General features: G+C 44.1%; 2 protein-coding genes across 2 annotated transcripts; one reads left to right on the top strand and one right to left on the bottom strand.

Moving 5' to 3' along the window:
• Positions 1–271: 271 nt before the first annotated feature.
• RIBC1 (RIB43A domain with coiled-coils 1) lies at positions 272–5,002 on the top strand (the record flags this gene model as incomplete). The annotated part of the gene is made up of 6 exons (XM_080909616.1): positions 272–388; positions 2,087–2,168; positions 2,354–2,698; positions 3,941–4,059; positions 4,410–4,804; positions 4,915–5,002. The coding sequence occupies 6 exons, from the start codon at positions 272–274 to the stop codon at positions 4,994–4,996; spliced, it is 1,140 nt and encodes a 379-aa protein (XP_080765742.1). The 3' UTR covers positions 4,997–5,002.
• A 260-nt stretch (positions 5,003–5,262) lies between these two features.
• On the bottom strand, positions 5,263–7,827 carry HSD17B10 (hydroxysteroid 17-beta dehydrogenase 10). Its single transcript, XM_080909617.1, has 6 exons — positions 7,755–7,827; positions 7,250–7,414; positions 6,222–6,386; positions 5,967–6,095; positions 5,755–5,863; positions 5,263–5,581 (listed from the first exon to the last, which is right to left on the bottom strand). The coding sequence occupies exons 1-6, from the start codon at positions 7,779–7,781 to the stop codon at positions 5,391–5,393; spliced, it is 786 nt and encodes a 261-aa protein (XP_080765743.1). The 5' UTR covers positions 7,782–7,827; the 3' UTR covers positions 5,263–5,390.
• Between the last annotated feature and the right edge of the window lie 10,280 nt (positions 7,828–18,107).

Below are 18,107 nucleotides of genomic sequence, written 5' to 3'. Positions count from 1 at the left end.
AGTAGCCAGGGCAGAGAGAATTGTAAAATGGATTAACAGGCCATCAAGGATTCTGGGAATATTGTCTTGATATTAGACTGAAGCCTGACTTAGTGTGATGACAGTAGAGATTGAAGGCACAGATAGTGAAACATCATAAAGTAAAATCAAGATACAAAACATCAGAAAGTAAAAACTAGGATAGTGATAGTGAGAAAGTAATGAAGGTATAGTTCAGTCAAGGTATAGTTCAGTCAGCATTAATAGGCCACTCTACCTCTCGTTGTTCCAGATGTATAAGTTAGACCTTTCACCAGATCCCAAGGAGCTAGCAGCCATTGAGGCTAGAAGAAATCGTGAAAAGGAACGACAATACCGATTCTTCAATGTGCGGAACCGAGTCATGGGGGTGAGTGGGTAATGGTGACTTTACAAGACTGGGATTATTTGCCCCTTGTGCCTAGAGAGGAATGTAGCAGTGCATTTTAACCCTTCTGGACTCAAGCATGCCCTGGGACTGGAAAGGCAGGAGCTGTGGAACCAACTTCATGTGCCTGAACAGGGCTTAGGAAGAGAGGCAGGATTTCAAAGAGACAGAGATGATGGGGTGACAGCTGGCTCTCCTCTGGTCAGCTCTTTGACATTGTTCTTGAGAAACAATGTGGAGCCATAAGAAGGTGTAAAGAAAATTTGATACTACATAAACCTAGGGTATTTCTGCAAGGCTAAATGTGACATTGTTATATTAGTTGCTTTTCTTATTACTATGATAAAATACCTGACAAACACACACAAAAAAAGGGAAGGTTTGTTTGGCTCAGTTTGAACATATAGTCCATTATTGGAGTAAAATAGCAGGAGGTGGCTGGTCAGTTTGCACCCAGTTAGCAAGCAGAGTTCAGCTCACTTTCTGGCTTTTATTTAGTCTCGGACACTAGTCTATGGTATGTATGGTACTGCCCAGTTAGGGCAGGTTTTCCCACTTAAAACAGACATGCCCAGAGGTTTATCTCCTAAACGATTCTGGATGCTGTCAAGCCGACAATATTTTATTTATGTATCTTTTTTTTATTTGGGAGGGGCATGTGGGACCACCATGCATGCATATATGACTATAGAGGTGAAAAGATAACTTCCTTCCACCATGTATCCAACTAGGTTGTCAGGCCTGAACTTTACCCACAGAACCATCTTACCAGACCATGTTGTTAGTATTAACCTTCACAACTGTGAACCAAGCTGAGGGGCAGAGACTGAAGGGATGTTTATTCTTCACTAAACTGTCTACCCTTTCATACTCTTTTCAGTGAATTTTAATGAAAAGGAAAATCCTGATAACTTTAAGAAACAAACAAACAGTCACTGAGTGGGCCGGTAGAGGAAGTATCTAGGAAAGATACTTGTATTCAAAGCCAGCTCTGCTATTATATATGTAAAATGAGACCAAATGAAGCATTGAGCTATCAACTGTGAAAAAAAAAATCAGAGCTTATTACCTGACCACCTGACTACAGCAAAATGAAGTTTGAGTAGTCTGACTGAGATTCTGGTTGCAAGAATTTCCTTGGGACCTACCTTGGACCAAGTTGGACAGTGGAGAATATAATGATACTTAAGGCCTGACTTCTCCCCTCAAAACAGCTCACAGCCTAGTGGAGGAGATACTAGAGAGGCTAATGTCAATCAATATAGTATGGCCAGTGGGTCCTAGATTATGAAAGTAGAAGCTTCCAGAGTAAGTCTTGAAGGGTAAACTGAAGTATAGTAAAGGAAGGAAGGAAAGACTGTTCCAAAGGGAGGAAACAGTTGGAGCAAAGGCTGTGGGTTTTAAATAGCTTAAGATATGCAGAGATCTAGAAGTATAGTTCCTTACAGTACTGTGAGAGGAGGTAGGGAAATGGGGAACAGAAGTAAAGGCAGAGAAGCAGCAGCTAGACCACAGAAGTGTTTACAGGCTCAGTTCAGGGGTTAGAACTTTATCCAGTAGGTCCTGAAGAGTTACAGGGTGATTTTGAAGAGGGTAGTAATTCTTAAACAGCATCCTTTAGGATATTCAGTGTACATGCTAAGACCCTCCTCTAACTTAGCCCCTTTCTTTGAGATGCAGGTGGATGTGGAAGCCCTCAACTACCAGGTGGAGGAACGCAAGTTTCGGGAGGCAATAGAGCGGAGCAAAGATATGGCTTATGGTAAAAATTTAAGGCTAGGGTGAAACAAAAGTATAAATCAGGAGTGGCCTGAAGTTGGGCAATTCTGCCTTAGAGTAGAGCCTGAGGCAATAAGATAAACCAGATGACTTTGGGAAGAGGCTTTAGAGCATAGGTTGACTGGGATCTGTTCTAGGTGTCTTCATGTCCCTATCAATCACCCTTAGGCACCAAGCATGTGCACTATGATCTGGTAGCACAGATGCTAGAGAAAGAAGAAGCAGAACGCGCATGTCGGCTGTCCAAGAGAGTGCAGGATTTCCGGGAGCAAAGGCAGCAGCAGTTCAAGAGTGGACATGAATTCGACTTCTGGGATTCAGACCAACTCCAGGAGTACCAGGTTCCTTATTTTGAGAATGATGCATACTTTGGCCCAGCCAGCATGCAGTACTTCCTTGGAGAGGACCTGGAGAGGGCCTCACACATTAGAATGCAGCAGGAACAGTTGAGATACAACCTGGAGAAACAGATACAGGAGCAGCAGGCAGCCAGAGAAGAGGAAGCACGGGCAGGTAAGTAGCACAGCAGAGAGTTCATCCTGTGTGGATACAGCACCATGTGAGGAGGTATTTTACCCATACAGCTGAGGCAGAAAGCTTAGTCTGTGCAAGCCCTCGCTTGCCTGACTTCGTCCTTGGCACTTCCCTGGAGGAAGCATTTTACAGTTCTATGTACTTTCTGCTTTGGGCAAATGAATGTTCCTTCTCTATAATTGTTTTCTTCATTTCATGAGACAGGGTCTTGCTATTTATATTCAACCTAGTCTGGGCTGGAACTCAGCAATCCTCCTTCCTCAGCCTACTGGGGTTTCAGGCATATGCCATCTTGACAGCTCAGTTTCTTCATCTTTAAACAGGGATTATAATCTACATCACATAGAATAGCAACTATTATTATGATACAGTCTGGCCACATCTTTCTTTTACACCAGAGAAAACCTTTCCAGGGCAAGGATCAGATCTTTGTACTCATTTCACCTTCCAATCACCAGTGTCTAACAGGGCCTAAGGACAAAGAATTCAGTGTGTGGCTTGAAGTGGGAAAATGTTTAGTAGCTTTGCTTATACTGTGACCATGATTGGCATGCCATTTTCTCCTTGATTTTTGTGCTTAGACTTTTTAATTTGTTGTTGTTTTGATGCTGAGGATGGACTCCAGGACTTCCTATACACTAAGTACATACTCCTACCATGATGTGATTTCCTCAGCACCTAAAACCTTCAGTATGCTTATATGCACCTCTGCCATTGGCCTTACCAGGTTGTTGTCTGATTATCTTTTGGATCTGTCTCTCCTACCAGAGAGGGAGGTTTGTTTGTTTTTTAAGGTGGGAGGTACTAAGACTTTGAACTTGCTATGTAACCAAGGATAGATAACCTTGAAGTTCTAATCTTCCTGTCTCTGTCTCCTAAGAGCTGGAGTTACAGGCATACTCCATCACTCTGGACTAGGCAGGGAGTTCTCTGAGATAGTATCTAATTCTGTGGTATTCTTAGAACCCAACAAATAACCTTAAGACTGAGACTTAGTGAAATGACATTTATTTAAGGCCACACCAATGAAAGGTGACAGAGCTTCATTATCACCCAAGTTGCTATACTTTGCCCACCCCAACCCCAAAGAGTAACTCCTTCCTTAATCACTACAACTTTGACATTCAAATATAAACACAGAAAGTATGTTGAACAGATAACCAATGCATGAATGGGGACTAGAACAGGCGAGTACAATGTGTTGCCTGTATTTCTGTGTAGCTTTGCTCAGTGACCAACTGCGCCTAGCCGCGGACACACGGGCTGCTGAACTGGCTAGGCTGGAGGAATCCTGTCGAGCAGCTATGAGGACTGCTATGGCCAATGCCAACAAAGCCCAGGTAAGTCCTGAACCATCCAATGTACTGAACCCAGTACAAGCATTCTCGTCTACCCAAGTCTTCCACCTAAGATCCTATTAAAGCATAAGTCCCCTCTCTCCCTACCCCCAGCTCTAGGGTGCTTTAAGAACAGGTATTGACCTTTCATCTCTGACCTCTCAGCGTAAGGCTTCCCAAGTGCTGAGAAATTCCCTGGCTATTCTGCCTCTATCATGCCAGTAGGTTGAGTAAAAATCCATGTTAAGTTTCTCCCTTCTCTCTGGGATGTGTAGGGCTGTATTTTTCCAACCCTTCAAGTGAGTTTCCTAAGGCTGGGCCCCCACATGCTTACATTTGGGGGTCTCTACTAGGCAGCTAAGCAAGTCCTGAAGCAGCGCCGTGAACAGCAGCAGCAACAGGAGGCCAACCTCACAGAGATCAAGAAACAAATCACCAGTGACCTGCTGACTGAAAATCCTCAAGCTGCCCAACGCCCCAACGCTCCTCACCGGGTCCTGCCCTACTGTTGGAAAGGCATGACTGCAGAGCAGAGAGCTGCCATCAGGAAAACCCAAGAAACCCAACGACAAGAAAAGAAGGAGCAGCGCCAAGCTGAAAAGTTGGTGGAAGCTGAGTGGGGCAGCCAAAGCAAACGGTTGGCTGAAGCAGCACTGGAGCTGGAAGAACAGGAGAGGGAACTGTGTGCAGAATTTCGAAGAGGACTGGGCTCCTTCAACCAGGAGTTAGCTAAGGAACAACACGCTCAGTAAGTTATAGGGTGTAGCAATGGGGAGGAAGCCCAGGGGTAGGTGGGGAGGAAGAACAAGGATCAGGGAGAGGGAAAACACATCACCTGAGGCCTTTGAATTTTCACAGGCAAAATTATCTGAATTCGGTCATCTACACCAATCAACCTACCGCGCACTATTACCTACAGTTCAACACCAGTAGCCGCTGAACTCGGGATGGTCGCCTTTCTTCTCACCTATCAATCTCACAGGTGGCCAGGAATCAAAAAGATGCTGCATACCCCCATTTTTAATATCTACCCAGTAGGAGGGAACGAAGTCCAAACCTCCACTTTCTACTCTAGGTAATAAAGTTGTTCACTACAATCAACCATGTGTTGTAACAGTACACAAAAGGAGTGAGATACCACCTCTCACATTCCACACTGGGGCTCTCATGTATCCAACCTCAGAGTCTTTTACCTTCTTCCCCCAGCACACAAGACTGCGCAAGCCCTGTAGGTTTGAGAATTTATTAGGCACAGAGGGTGAGCAGAGTTACAAAGTGGCTGTTAGGTTTCCTTCAAACTGAAAAGGAGCTGGTGGTTTTCCTGCCTTGGCCCTTTAAGGCTGCATTCGAATGGCCCCATCAAGCCGGATGACTTCTCCATTCAAGAATGGGTTCTCGATTACGGTCTGCACCAGATGAGCGTATTCAGCAGGGTCACCTAGTCGGCTGGGAAAGGGTACCTGGCTGGCCAAGAAGTTGCGCACTTTGTCTGGCAGGGTGGTAATCAGTGGGGTGGCAAACAGACCTGGGCAAGAGTACCGGAATCAGAGGTTCATTTTTGTTTGCACAGTTAACTGGTTCTTCCTCACTTCAGTGCTAAGCTGCTATGTTTACACGGTAGACGGTGGACACCTTCTCTCATCTGCCTACAGGTCCCACCCAGTCCTAGTATGGCAAAAAGATCAGAGAAATGTCTACCTGGAGCAATAGTCACCACACGGATACCTATAGGAGCCAGATCTCGAGCAATGGGCAGTGTCATGCCCACTATGCCCCCTTTGGATGCAGAGTATGCAGCTTGCCCAACCTGGAAAAAGGGTGGAGAACATATGTGGGAGATCTCCCAAAAGTCATTCAGCTAAGAGCTCTCCCCCACCACACCCCCACCGACCCCCTGTCCACACACATACCTGGCCCTCAAAGGCAGCCACACTGGCAGTGTTAATGATAACTCCACGCTGGCCTCCCTGGTCTGGTTCATTCTGGCCCATCTCACCAGCAACCAGGCGGATCACGTTGAAAGTGCCTATGAGATTCACCTGGAGGATGGTAAAAGCATGATGTAGGATCGAGGGCAGAGGGTGCCTCGTTTCCTTATAACCTTTGGGAGGACCCACAGCCATACACCCCTTATTTCTGCCCGTGGAGATCCATCAAGGCCTTACATTGATAACCCGCTGGAAGTCCTCCAAGGTATGGACCTTGTTCTTCTTTTGGTGGTATGTCTTAATGGCCACTGCAATACCTGCACAGTTGACAGCCACATCTATACGGCCAAATTTTTCTTTTGCTAGAGTCAAAGCTGCTTGTACCTCCTTCTCAGAGGTCACCTTGAAAGGAAGAAATGAAGGAAAGCATTTCTTTCCTAGCACACACACATACACATACCACTAAACTTAGAGAGGAGGGCAGACCCAGGCCATGAGTGGGAACAGAACTGTGTGAGCAAAAGGGAGGCCGAAAAAGTTGTAATAAAACGAAGATGAAAGAGAAAATGGTAGGTACTATAGAAAAGTGCTGCAAAACGCTCCAAATCTGTATTCTCTTGATTCATATGCCCCTGGTTATTCTCAGTTGATAGAGAATAGGGCACTATAAACACTGGTTTGTTTGTTTTTTTCTTTCTCTTTTGCAAGTACTGATGACTAAACCCAAGTGCCTCCCACATGCTAGGCAAAAACTCTGCCACAGAGCTGTAAGCCAATACGATCCAGTTCTAAAAATTACAGGAACATGGCCTAGCTTTAAAGGAAAAAGATCCCTACCTGCTGAGTTTAAAAGTGTTTCAACTCTGTAAATGTAAACTGTCTGGGCAAGATATGTATTCCAAGTGTACGTATCCTCTCCAAAAAATTCTGGCATGTCCAGTCCTCTCATCCCCATGGCGCTGAGCCCCAGCTTTAGCTTTCTCACTGCAGGCCTCTCAGGACTCCGGTCAAAAGCTAAAAGGAGGTGGATTCCCCACCCTTACGTTTATGTGTGTGTGCAGGAATGTTCCTCCAGGGCATCCATGGGGAGGTCAGAGTTGGATCTTTCCTTTCCATGTGGTTCCCGGGGATCAAACTGAGGTTGCCATGGATGGCATCACGTGCCTTTACCCAGTGAGCCATCTGACCGACCCCAGACCACGTTCTTATAGAAGGAATCCCCCAACAAGTTTCCTCATGCACACCATGGGACAGTCATAACTCACATTTGCTGGGGTAAATATGCAGCTTTCTCCTAAGTTCTTGGCTTGGGCTTCACCCTCTGAGTTAGGTACGTCCAGAAGTACAGTTGTGGCCCCTTGTCCCACCAGTCTTTTGGCTGTAGCCAGGCCAAGGCCAGAGGCTCCTCCAGTTATTACTGCGACCAGGCCCTGTGAAGAGGGACAAAGGTGAACTATTAACCAGACCACCCCCACCTTTTCATTTGCCAATTCTAGAATTCTGCAAAGAAGTGGCGACAGTCAGTGGCCTAAATGTGCTTCCTCTGGGGGGAAGGGGGCGTGTCTCGTCCCAGGATTTTTTTTTTCTGTGACCCCCTCACATACACATGCAATTGAACTTTGGTGGTTCACCTATTGAGCCCAACCGCCGCAAGACCACGCCTGGATAAGCAGGACCCTTTTCTCCGGGCACCGATCTCTCCTCTTTAGTTCCTGCCCGTGCAGTCCTAGCCTACAGAAAAACAAACGTTAAGGGCACAGAGCAGTCTACCTTCACGCTCCGACAAGCCGCAGCCATCTTGTATGAGCCTTGCCACCAGAGGAAGGCTTTTAGTGCCTTTTGCACATTGCGCTCGCTGATTGGCCGACACAGAGCCACCTACTAGGTGGAGCGCCTATCGCGGGGGCGGGGAGCAGTCACCGCGCCGAGGGTGGGGGAGATCGGGGCGTGGCCTGCTGTGCCGGACCTTGGCAAGGGTAAACGTTTCAGTTTCCAGCCAAGGAACGTTTCCTTTGTAGAAAAAACCTAGTGGCACCAGCATGAAATAATAACTCCTTCATCCTGTGCTCTAGCTGATCTTTTGGCAGACAGCTCCACTGGAGAAAAGACAGGGAGAAGACTGAAACTGAGTCCCTGCAGAAACTGAGCCCCTTTCTCATGAAAGCTTTCAAGTGTAAATGAAACCGATTCCTATCCGGCCAGGTGCTACCGGGTCCTAGAGATACACAGGGAATAATACAAGGTTTATACTTCCAAGGAGGACACGGTTCATTTAGTAAAAGATAAAATGACAGGATAGACAAAAGGGACAGAGAACTTGATTTTTTTTTCAGTGATGAAATCAAACCCAAGACCTAGTACCTGTTAAGAAAGCACTCTTCCGTGGAAGTACAAACACATTTCCAGTTAAAGATTCCAGAATACTGAGTGTGAAGGAAAGATTCTGAAATACAGGCAGACAGCAGAGAGAAATAAGTCGAAGCAAAAACAGGCTAGGCAGGATGAAATATTTATGCACTGGGCAGGACATGTTACTAGGAGCTAGAGATAGGAGGCAGGCCTTATGAAACACACTTCTGTAAAGCAAACTCAGAGTCAAGGACATCTCTCATCAGCTTAAAGCCTTTGCTCCATTTCTGGGTCCAATGCCCAGATCACACCTTGTAGAATGTACCTCATCTAGAGATTGTTGTTAAAAACTCAGGTCTCTGGTCATCCTAGAACACCCTTCAGCTAATGTTTCAATTAGGAACTTGAGGATGAACATCTAAACTGTCTTCCACCCATACTTTTTCTCAACCCAAAGTCTTCAGGCCCACAAATCTCAGCCTACACTTTCTATCTATACCTTTGTTATGATCTTTCTATGTTAAATATTTTCTCATCTATGTCCCTCAAGGACTCTTGGTTATTGATAGCCAGTGTAAGTATGTTGATTTTTTCTGCTTTATCAAAGGATTTAGCACCAGATTAGAAATCTTTATTTTTTTAATCCCCTCCCCTGTGTGTGTATGTGTGTGTGTGTGTGTGTGTGTGTGTGTGTGTGTGCGTGTGTGTACTGTGTGGTGTCAAAAGGGCTGTAGGATTTAAGTCTCCTTCCATCATGTGGGTTTTGGGAATCAAACACAGATCATTAGACTTGGTGACAGCACCTTTACCTACTGAGCAGTCCCAGACTCACAATCCAAATGTCTATGAGAAGTGTTCTCATGAACCAACCCTAGTGTTCTGGAGGCCGAAGCAGGACAACTGTAGCAAATCTGAAGCCATGCTAGTTTACATAGCCAATCTTAGGCTAGTCGGGAGTAGACTACATGGTGAGACCCTGTCTCAAAGAGGGACAAAGACAGTTCTGCCACTGGGACTGCTTTCTAAAAGGAAGAAAAAGTTAGCATTCTTCATCGTCCTAACAAAGTTACTTCAGTTACAGTGGCTTCTTTTGTGTTCATTTTTGCATTTTAAAAACAAATTTATTTTCCCACATATTACATCCTGACCACAGTTTCCCCTCCCTCCTTCTGCCCCACCTTCTCTGTCCACCCCACCTCTGCTCTCCCCATCCACTCCTCCTCCATCTCCCTTCAGAAAAGGACAGGCCTCTCAGGGATATCAGCCAAACATTGCATATCAAGTTGCAATAAGGTTAGGCACCTCTCTGAAATTAAGGTCGGACAAGGTAACCCAGTAAGAGAATAGGGATCTCAATAGCAGGCAAAAGTATCAGGAAAAGCCCCCGTTCCCACTGTTAGGAGTCCCACAAAAACACCAATGAAGTGGAAAATTCTGGTTTCTTTGGAGACCCAGTCATGTTATGTTTTGCTGAAGCAGACATGTGAGAGCGTGCATGGTGTTTAGAAAGACTATAAATATGACCCCACAGACGGTGAGAGGAGGCTCTGGCTTTGGTTTGCCTTGCTCTGCCTTGCTAGTCTTTGCTGACTATAGATCAGCAACATTGTGTTGCTGGCCCTTGCCTGCTGTTCCTTCATAGAGAGTAACCCACCAAAAAAAACTCATGCTTGGTATACCAGTGGCATTTTGCTGTTTCTGCAGAACCGAGCTGCCTTTGCTGATTCATGAGTGGTGATTGCCAAGGAGACTGGACTGCCACGGTGTTGTGTTAGACTGCTGACAACAAAGATTGGAATAGCCCCTAAATAACAATTTCTAAACAGGTCTACAACCCTGTTGTTCCCTCTCTGATAACAATTGGGTTAGGCACCAATCTAAGAGCACGGAAAAATACCATTAAGCATCATTTCAATGACTTTTTTTCCAGTCACAGTTGGTTCTATGCTTGGTCTCTGGGCTATCTGCCCTCAGGTTTCTGGTTCTCCAGGTAGTGTCACAGGTGTCCTCCTTCTCATGGTCTCAAGCTGAACTGGTCAGTGGTTGGCCATGCCCACAATTTCTGTGCCACCTTTACCCCAGCACATCATGCTGGCAGGACAAATTGTAGGTTGAAGGTTTTTGGGGCTGGGTTGATGTCCCAAACCCTCCACTGGAAGTCTTGCCAAATTGTGGGAGATGGCCAGTTCTGGCTCCTTGTCTCTCTTTGCTAAGCTAGTCATCTTAACAGATTCCATTGCACTAGGTTTCTAGCTTGCTCCCAAATTGTACCCCTAATTCCAGTTGTCTCTCACAGAACTCTCTCCCTCCATCCTCTCCCCACCTGATCTCTCCTGTTCCCATCCCCCCTCAGTCCACCTGCAATATTTATTCTATCTTCCCTTCCCAGGGAAATAGAACCATGCTATCCTCTTGAATTCTCATTGTTACTTAGCCTCTCTGGGTCTGTGGATTGTAGCATAATTATCCTTTACTTTGTAGTTAATAGCCACTTATAAGTAAGTACGTACAATGTTTGTCTTTCTGGGTCTGGGTTACCTCTCTTGGGATGATTTTTTTTTTTTCTAGTTCCGTCCATTTGTCTGTAAATTTCATGATGTTATTTTTTAATTAAGTTATTTTATCTATTTACATTCCAAATGTTACCCCCCCTTCCCGGTCCCTCCTCCCAGAGTTCTTCAGCTTATCCCTCCTTCCCTTTGCCTCTGAGAGGGTACTCCCCCACTCTCCCACCTCCACTCACTCAACCCTACCTCAGCCCCTCCCAGCATTCTCCTTCCCTGAGGCATCAAGTTACAGGATTAGGCACATCCTCTCCCACTGAGGCCAGACAAGACATCCCTCTACTACGTATGTGTCAGGGGCCTCAGAACAGCCCATGTATGCTGTTTGACTTGGAGGCTCAGTCTCTGGGAGCTCCTAGGGGTTCAGTTAGTTGATACTGTTGTTCATCCTATGGGGTTGCAATCCCTTTCTGCTTCTTCAGTCCTTGCCTTAACTCTTCCATAGGGGTCCCCAACCTCAGTCCAGTGTTTAGCTGTATCTGCATCTGTCTCAGTCAGCTGATGGTAGAGCCTCTCAGAGAGCCCTGCTGGGCTCCTGTCTGCACACACGACACAGCATCAGTAAGAGTGTCAGGGATTGATGCTCACCCATGGGATTGGTCCCCAGGTGAGCCAGTCACTGGATGGCCTTTTCTTCAATCTCTGTGTCTCTTCATTCCCTTTAGACAGAAAAAATTCTTTGTCAAAATTTCTGAAGATGTGTGGGTGGCCCCATCTCTCCACTGGAGGTGGTTTCTTCATATTCCATCTCTCCACTGTCGGGCATTTTGGCTAAGGTCATCCCCATTGAATCCTGGGAGCCAGAGGCTGATTTTGGTTTTCTTGGACCTGTGGGATACTGCTCCCAGTTTACATTTATGAAAGGTGTGTTCACATTCATGTCTAAATTAGGGAACACACGGTGAAGTTCATCTAGTAGGGGACTACGGAGAAATGAGCTTGGTTTTTAAAATTTGAAACACTCCTGACAATAGTATCAGTAATTGGCAGGGTAGCAAACAAGCAGATATGCAAGGTGCTGTGGGGATTGGTAGCCTGTCCAAGTATTTAAACCTAACCTGTTTTCTCATCTTTGACGGCAGAGGTGGTCTGTAATACAATTGTTTCATTTGTAGCATAATGAACTGTTAAAGAAAGATGACCTTTTCATTAAAATATTTTTAGAAATTAAAAAATAATAATCCTGGGAGCCTTTCACATCCAAGATTTCTGGAACTTTCTAGAGGTTCTCCCTAGCCCCCAACCTATGCAGCTGCATGTTTCCATTCACTCTCCTGGCCCTTTGTGCTTCTCTCTTGTCTCTCCCCTCATACCTGATCCTGCCCCCTTTTCTCCTCCCCCTCCCCTTTCCCACCCAGATCCCTCCCTTTCTTTGCCTCCCAAGATTATTTTGTTCCCTCTTCTAAGTGGGATTGAACCACCCTCATTTTGGCCTTCCTTCTTGTTAAACTTGATACAGTCTGTGAGCTGTATCTTGGGTATTCTGTACTTTTGTGACTAATATCCACTTATTAATGAGTACATACCATGCCTGTCCTTTTGAGTCTGGGTTACCTTGCTCAGCATGATATTTTCTAGTTCCATCTATTTGCCTGCAAAATTTATTTGTCCTCATATTTAATAGCTGAGTAGTGGTCCATTGTGTAAATGTACATTTTCTGTATCCATTCTTTGATTGAGAAACATCTGGGCTGTTTCCAGCTTCTGGCTATTATAAATAGGGCTGCTATGAACATGGTGGAGCATGTGTCCTTATTATATGTTGGAGCTTCTTTTGGGTATATGCCCAGGAGTGGTATAGCTGGGTCCTCAGGTAGGACTATGTCCAATTTTCTGAGGAATCGCCAGACTGATTTCCAGAGTGGTTGTACCAGCTTACAACCCCACCAACAGTGGAGAAGTGTTCCTCTTTCTCCACATCCTCATCAGCATCTGCTGTCATCTGAATTTTTGATCTTAGCCATTCTGACTGGTATGGGGTGGAATATCAGGGTTGTTTTGATTTGCATTTCCCTGATGACTAGGGATGTTTGAAGTGGAAACTTAAGATTTCTTTAGATAGTCAGTTGTGTTGGATGGTGGCTTGCTGGGGCACACACATGACGAAGTGTTTTCCTGAAGTGGACACAGGTGAAAGGCTAAGGTAGACTTGTGAAAAAACATTTTGCTGAAGCAGACACAGGAGAAAGTATGTTCTGCTGAAGCAAGCATGTGAAAAAAACATTCGATGGAGGATTCTTTGCTAATGACACACATATATGGCTCCATCTTACACTGTGTAGTTGAGCTCCATTTGTTGGGACTCCATAGAGAGAAAATGAGCCAAAAAAAAGTCTGTTTGTGTGCTACAGGTTCTTGTCGATTCCACGGACTCAGGCTGATTGGCAGAGTGATGTCAGCTGATACAGACATATGTGCTGAGTCAGCCCATGGAGGACACGTGATGTTTGGAGGGAGTATAAAAAGGACTCAACGAACAGTGATAGAAGCTGGGAGCTTGTCTTACTGGTACAGCTTGTTGGTCTCAAGTCTTCGCTGATCTTTCATTTGCACAGCGAAGAACTTCTACTGGCATCCCTCTAGGTCCTTCTGAGTCTGAGGCCTGGCTGTCTCTGCTAGGTAGTGCCACCCTGATTCCTGTCTGCTATCCCTGCTCTACCAAACTGGACTGCTGGTGTATCCATGAAGTGTTTGCAAGTGGATAGAGCTGTCACTGCTGTTTTTCTGACAACACAGATAGGATTTGTGTCCCCCCCCCAAATCTAAAGGTCCATTTCCTATGTATCCTTTTTTCCCCATTACCTCTGCTGAGTGGTGGGCTAGAAAGGAGGTTAAAGTATTTAAGAACCATCATTAAAAGTAGGTTTTGAAAAAATTAAAGTTACAGATGTTGAACATCTCTTTAAGTGCTTTTTGGCCACTCAAGATTTCTCTGTACTCCATTTTTAAATTAGGTTATTTTTTTTTATGTTTTGTTTTGTTTTCGGAAGCTCTTGAGTTCTTTATATATTTGGATATTAGCCCTCTATCAGATGTAGGGTTAGTGAAGATTTTCCCATTCTTCACAAACGTCGAAAGAGTAATTCTCAACCTTACATGGAAAAACAGAAAACCCAAAATAGCAAAAGTCATTCCTAACAATAAAAGAACTTTTAGGGGAATCACCATCCCTGTAGTGATTTTAAAAACTGTATGGTATTGATACAGAGACAGGCAGGTAGATCAGTGGAATAGAATTGATGACCCATGCAGAAGTTTGAAACCCGGTTCATTAAGGTTTTGAGTACCTGTTCTGTACATAAGAACAAGAGCTGATGGAGAGGTTGGGACTAAACACATAAAAAAAAAAAAAAGAATTGATGACCCAAAACTACACCTATACACCTATGTACACTTGATCTTTGACAAAGAAGCCAAAACTATCCAGTGGAAAAAAGACAGCATCTTCAACAAATAGTGCTGGTCTAACTGGTGATCTGCATGTAGAAGAATGCAAATTGATCCATATTTATTACCTTGTATAAAGCTCAAGTCCAAGTGGATTAAGGACCTCCACATAAAACCCGATACACTGAATCTAATAGAAAAGAAAGTAGAGAAGACCCTCGAACACATAGGTACAGGGGAAATTTCCTGAACACCAATGGCTCAGGCTATAAGATCAACAATTGATAAATGGGACCTCATGAAACAGAAGAGCTTCTGTAAAGCAAAGGACACTGTCAATAGGACAAATGGCAACCTATAGATTGGGAAAAGATGACATTGTTTTTAACAGCTGAGTAGTATTTCCCTGTGTAAATGTTTCCTTTTATCCATTCTTTGGTTGAGGAACATCTAGGCTGTTTTCAATTTCTGGCTATTATGAGTAAAGCTTCTATAAACAGAGTTAAGCAAATGTATTTTGGGTATATGCCCAGGAGTGATATAGCTGGGTCTTAAAGTAAATTGATTCCTACTATTCTGAGAAACAGCCACATTGATTTCCAGAGTGGTTGTACCAGTTTGCACTCTCACCAGCAATGGAGGAGTGTTCCCCCTTGCTCCACATTCTTGCCAGCATCTGCTGTAGCTTGAGTTTTTTTTTATCTTAGCCATTATGACAGGCATAAGATGGAATTTCGGAGTCGTTTGGATTTGCAATTTCCTAACAGCTAAGTTGGTGAAAATAGTTTCCCACTCTGTAGGTTTTGTTTTTGCATTTTACCTGTTCCTCCTTGGCCTCTCTCTCTCTCTCTCTCTCTCTCTCTCTCTCTCTCTCTCTCTCTCTCTCTCTCTCTCCCTCCCTCTCTCTCCTTTTCTTCCTTTCTTCCTTCCTTTCTTTTTTTGCAAAATAGAGCCTTGCAGAGGGGCCCTTTCTGACCACACTATTCTACTGCGTATTTGAATTCCCTTCATAGCATTTAGAGATATATCTACTTCCTTTAGATAGGGAGGTATTGTTTTGATTTTGAGACAGGGTCTCTCACTCTGTAGTTCAGGCTGTCCTGCAACTCACTACATAAACCAGGCTAACCTAAAATTTGCAGTAATCTTCCTCAATCCTCCTACCTCAGACTGCTGAGTGCTGTAAATATGGGTATAAGCCACCATATCTAGCTTTAAAAGTTTAATTAATTAAGCAGGGCTGTGGTGGTGCATGTCTTTAATCCCAGTACTCAAAGGCAGGCAGATCTGTGAGCTCTAGGCCAGCCTGATATACTACAGAGTGAGTTCCAGGACAGCCAAGGCTGCACAGAGAAACCTGTCTGGAAAAAAAAAAAAACAAACAAACAAAAATTAATCAGTTAACTTCCACATGTATGTATGCTTGTTTGCATGAGTTTATATGTACCACAATCATGTGGGAGCCCTCAAAGGTAAGAAGAAGGAATCGCATCCTCTAGAACTGGAGGCACAAATTATTTGTGAGCTACCGTGTAGGTGCTGGAATCCAAACCTGGGTACTCTTAACCTCTGAACCATTTCTCTGGCACCAATATCTTCACAGATACATACGCCTTTTTAAAAATTTGAGACTATGTAGCCTAAGCTATTACCCAAATCACTAAGTAGCTGAAGATAACATTGAACTCCTGACCTCCTATGTCCACCTCCCAGGTGGTGGGATTACAGGTGTGCGCCACCACACCCTGAGGAAAAGCACATTGTATACGACCTAACTCTTTATACTGCATATAGTCTATACTACGTATCTTCCTTTAAAAGCCTAGGACATGGTAATTAAACATTAATGTGGGGCTGGAGAGGTGGGCTCAGCGGTTAAGAGCACTGGCTGCTCTTCCAGAGCTCCTGAGTTCAATTCCCAGCAACCACATTCTGGCTCCCAACCATCTGTAATGGGATCCGATGGTCTCTTCTGGTGTGTCTGAAGACAGCTACAGTGTACTCACATACATAAAATAAACACGTAAATCTTTAAAAAAACATTAATACATCTAATATAGAAAAAAAATCCTTTAAAACAAAAAGTATGAAATTCACAGAAATAATACTTTGGTCATGTTTTTGCCACCTAGTAAGTTTGGGCTATAAAATATGGAAAACAACCCAAGTTCAGAACTTTGGGCATTGCAAAACTGTTGGCAAGGGCTCATGATGCTTTGTACTCTTTGCTCTGACCCAACTGAGCCTTAATTCATGTTCTAGAAGGTAAGTTTTGGGATCCTCTGCTCACTGACTTATTGATCAGCCAGTGCCAAGAACATAGCTTGCCATGTATTAAGTCAATGAGAGTTATAAACAAAGATAGACAAAATTTGTCATCTCTGACCAGTAAATAAATGAGCATGGGCTTATTGCCTAGTAATAAGTATCACAGATGATTTTTGTCAGAATATTCCATAACCATAAACAAGAGGTACTTATAGCCAGGGGCAATGGTGCACAACTGTAACCTCAGCTACTCAGGAATCTGAGGATCAAAAGTTCAAGGCCATCATTGGCTACATGAGCTTGATGCCAACCTGAGCTACAGAGTGCAGAAAAAAATATATATATTAGGAACAAAAGCAGGACTTCAAAGAACCCTTAGCCTGCAACAAGAACATCATCGCTATTTTTCAGGGCAGTGTTTCTTAGTCTTTTCTATGTGGTAAACACCTCTGGCAGCCTGGCAAAGTCTAGAGAACCCCTTCTCAGAAGAAACTGTATGCATTCTATAAGACAAATATGATTATGAAAGAAACCAATTATATTGAAATACAACTACCAAAAATAACACTCCCCCACATCTACAAAGTAGTAATGTATATACTTCTTTATTAGAACATGAAATATGAAAGCATGGGCTAAGGATGTAAGTCTGTGGTAGAGTTCTTGCTAGCATGCACAACCCCTGCCAAAGATTTATTTATTATATAAGTACACTGTCGCTATCTTCAGACACACCAGAAGAGGGCATCAGATCTCATTACATATGGTTGTGAGCCACCATGTGGTTGCTGGGATTTGAACTCAGGATCTCTGGAAGAGCAGTCAGTGCTCTTAACCACTGAACCATCTCTCCAGCCCCAAGCACAAAGCCCTTTATTCAATGATTCCTAGCACTGGAAGGGCCAGCAAGCTCTACCAACAGCACTAGCGCTAGTGACTACCATAATTTTGAATTATATGGTTTTGAGAAGAGATATTCATATACAGCCATATCACCCTGAATGTGCCCGATCTTGTCTAATCTTGCTTTGGAGAGTCTGGACTGGTTAGTACTTGGATGATAAAAGAGATATGCAATACCCTATTTTGTTCCAAAAATCTGGTTTCTGAGATGGGGATATAGCTCAGTAGGTTAGAGTGTTTGCTATGCAAACATTAGGACCTGAGTTTGAACACCTAGCACCCACATAAAAAAATTAGGTACAGCCACATGTGCATGTAACCTCATCACTAGCATGACATGTGAGTACTAGAGACTGGAGGATTGTTGGAGCTTAATGGCCACCAGCGTAGCAAAAACAACAAAACAAAACAAACAAACAAACAAAACCAACAAGCTCTGGGCTCAGTGAGAGACCCTTCCTTAAAGGAATAAAGTGGAGAATTGATGGAGGAGGAGACTTGACATTCTTCTCTGGTGGCCACGTGGACACACACACACACACACACACACACACACACACACACATTTTTAAAAATATGATTTTTCTCTTCCTTTTTTCTTTCTTTCTTTCTTTCTTTCTTTCTTTCTTTCTTCCTTCCTTCCTTCCTTCCT

Source organism: Micromys minutus, assembly GCF_963924665.1.
Source record: "Micromys minutus genome assembly, chromosome: X".
NCBI classification, from domain to species: domain Eukaryota; kingdom Metazoa; phylum Chordata; class Mammalia; order Rodentia; family Muridae; genus Micromys; species Micromys minutus.
Note: the sequence above shows the minus strand (reverse complement) of the source record. Positions and strands in the feature narration are given on the sequence as shown.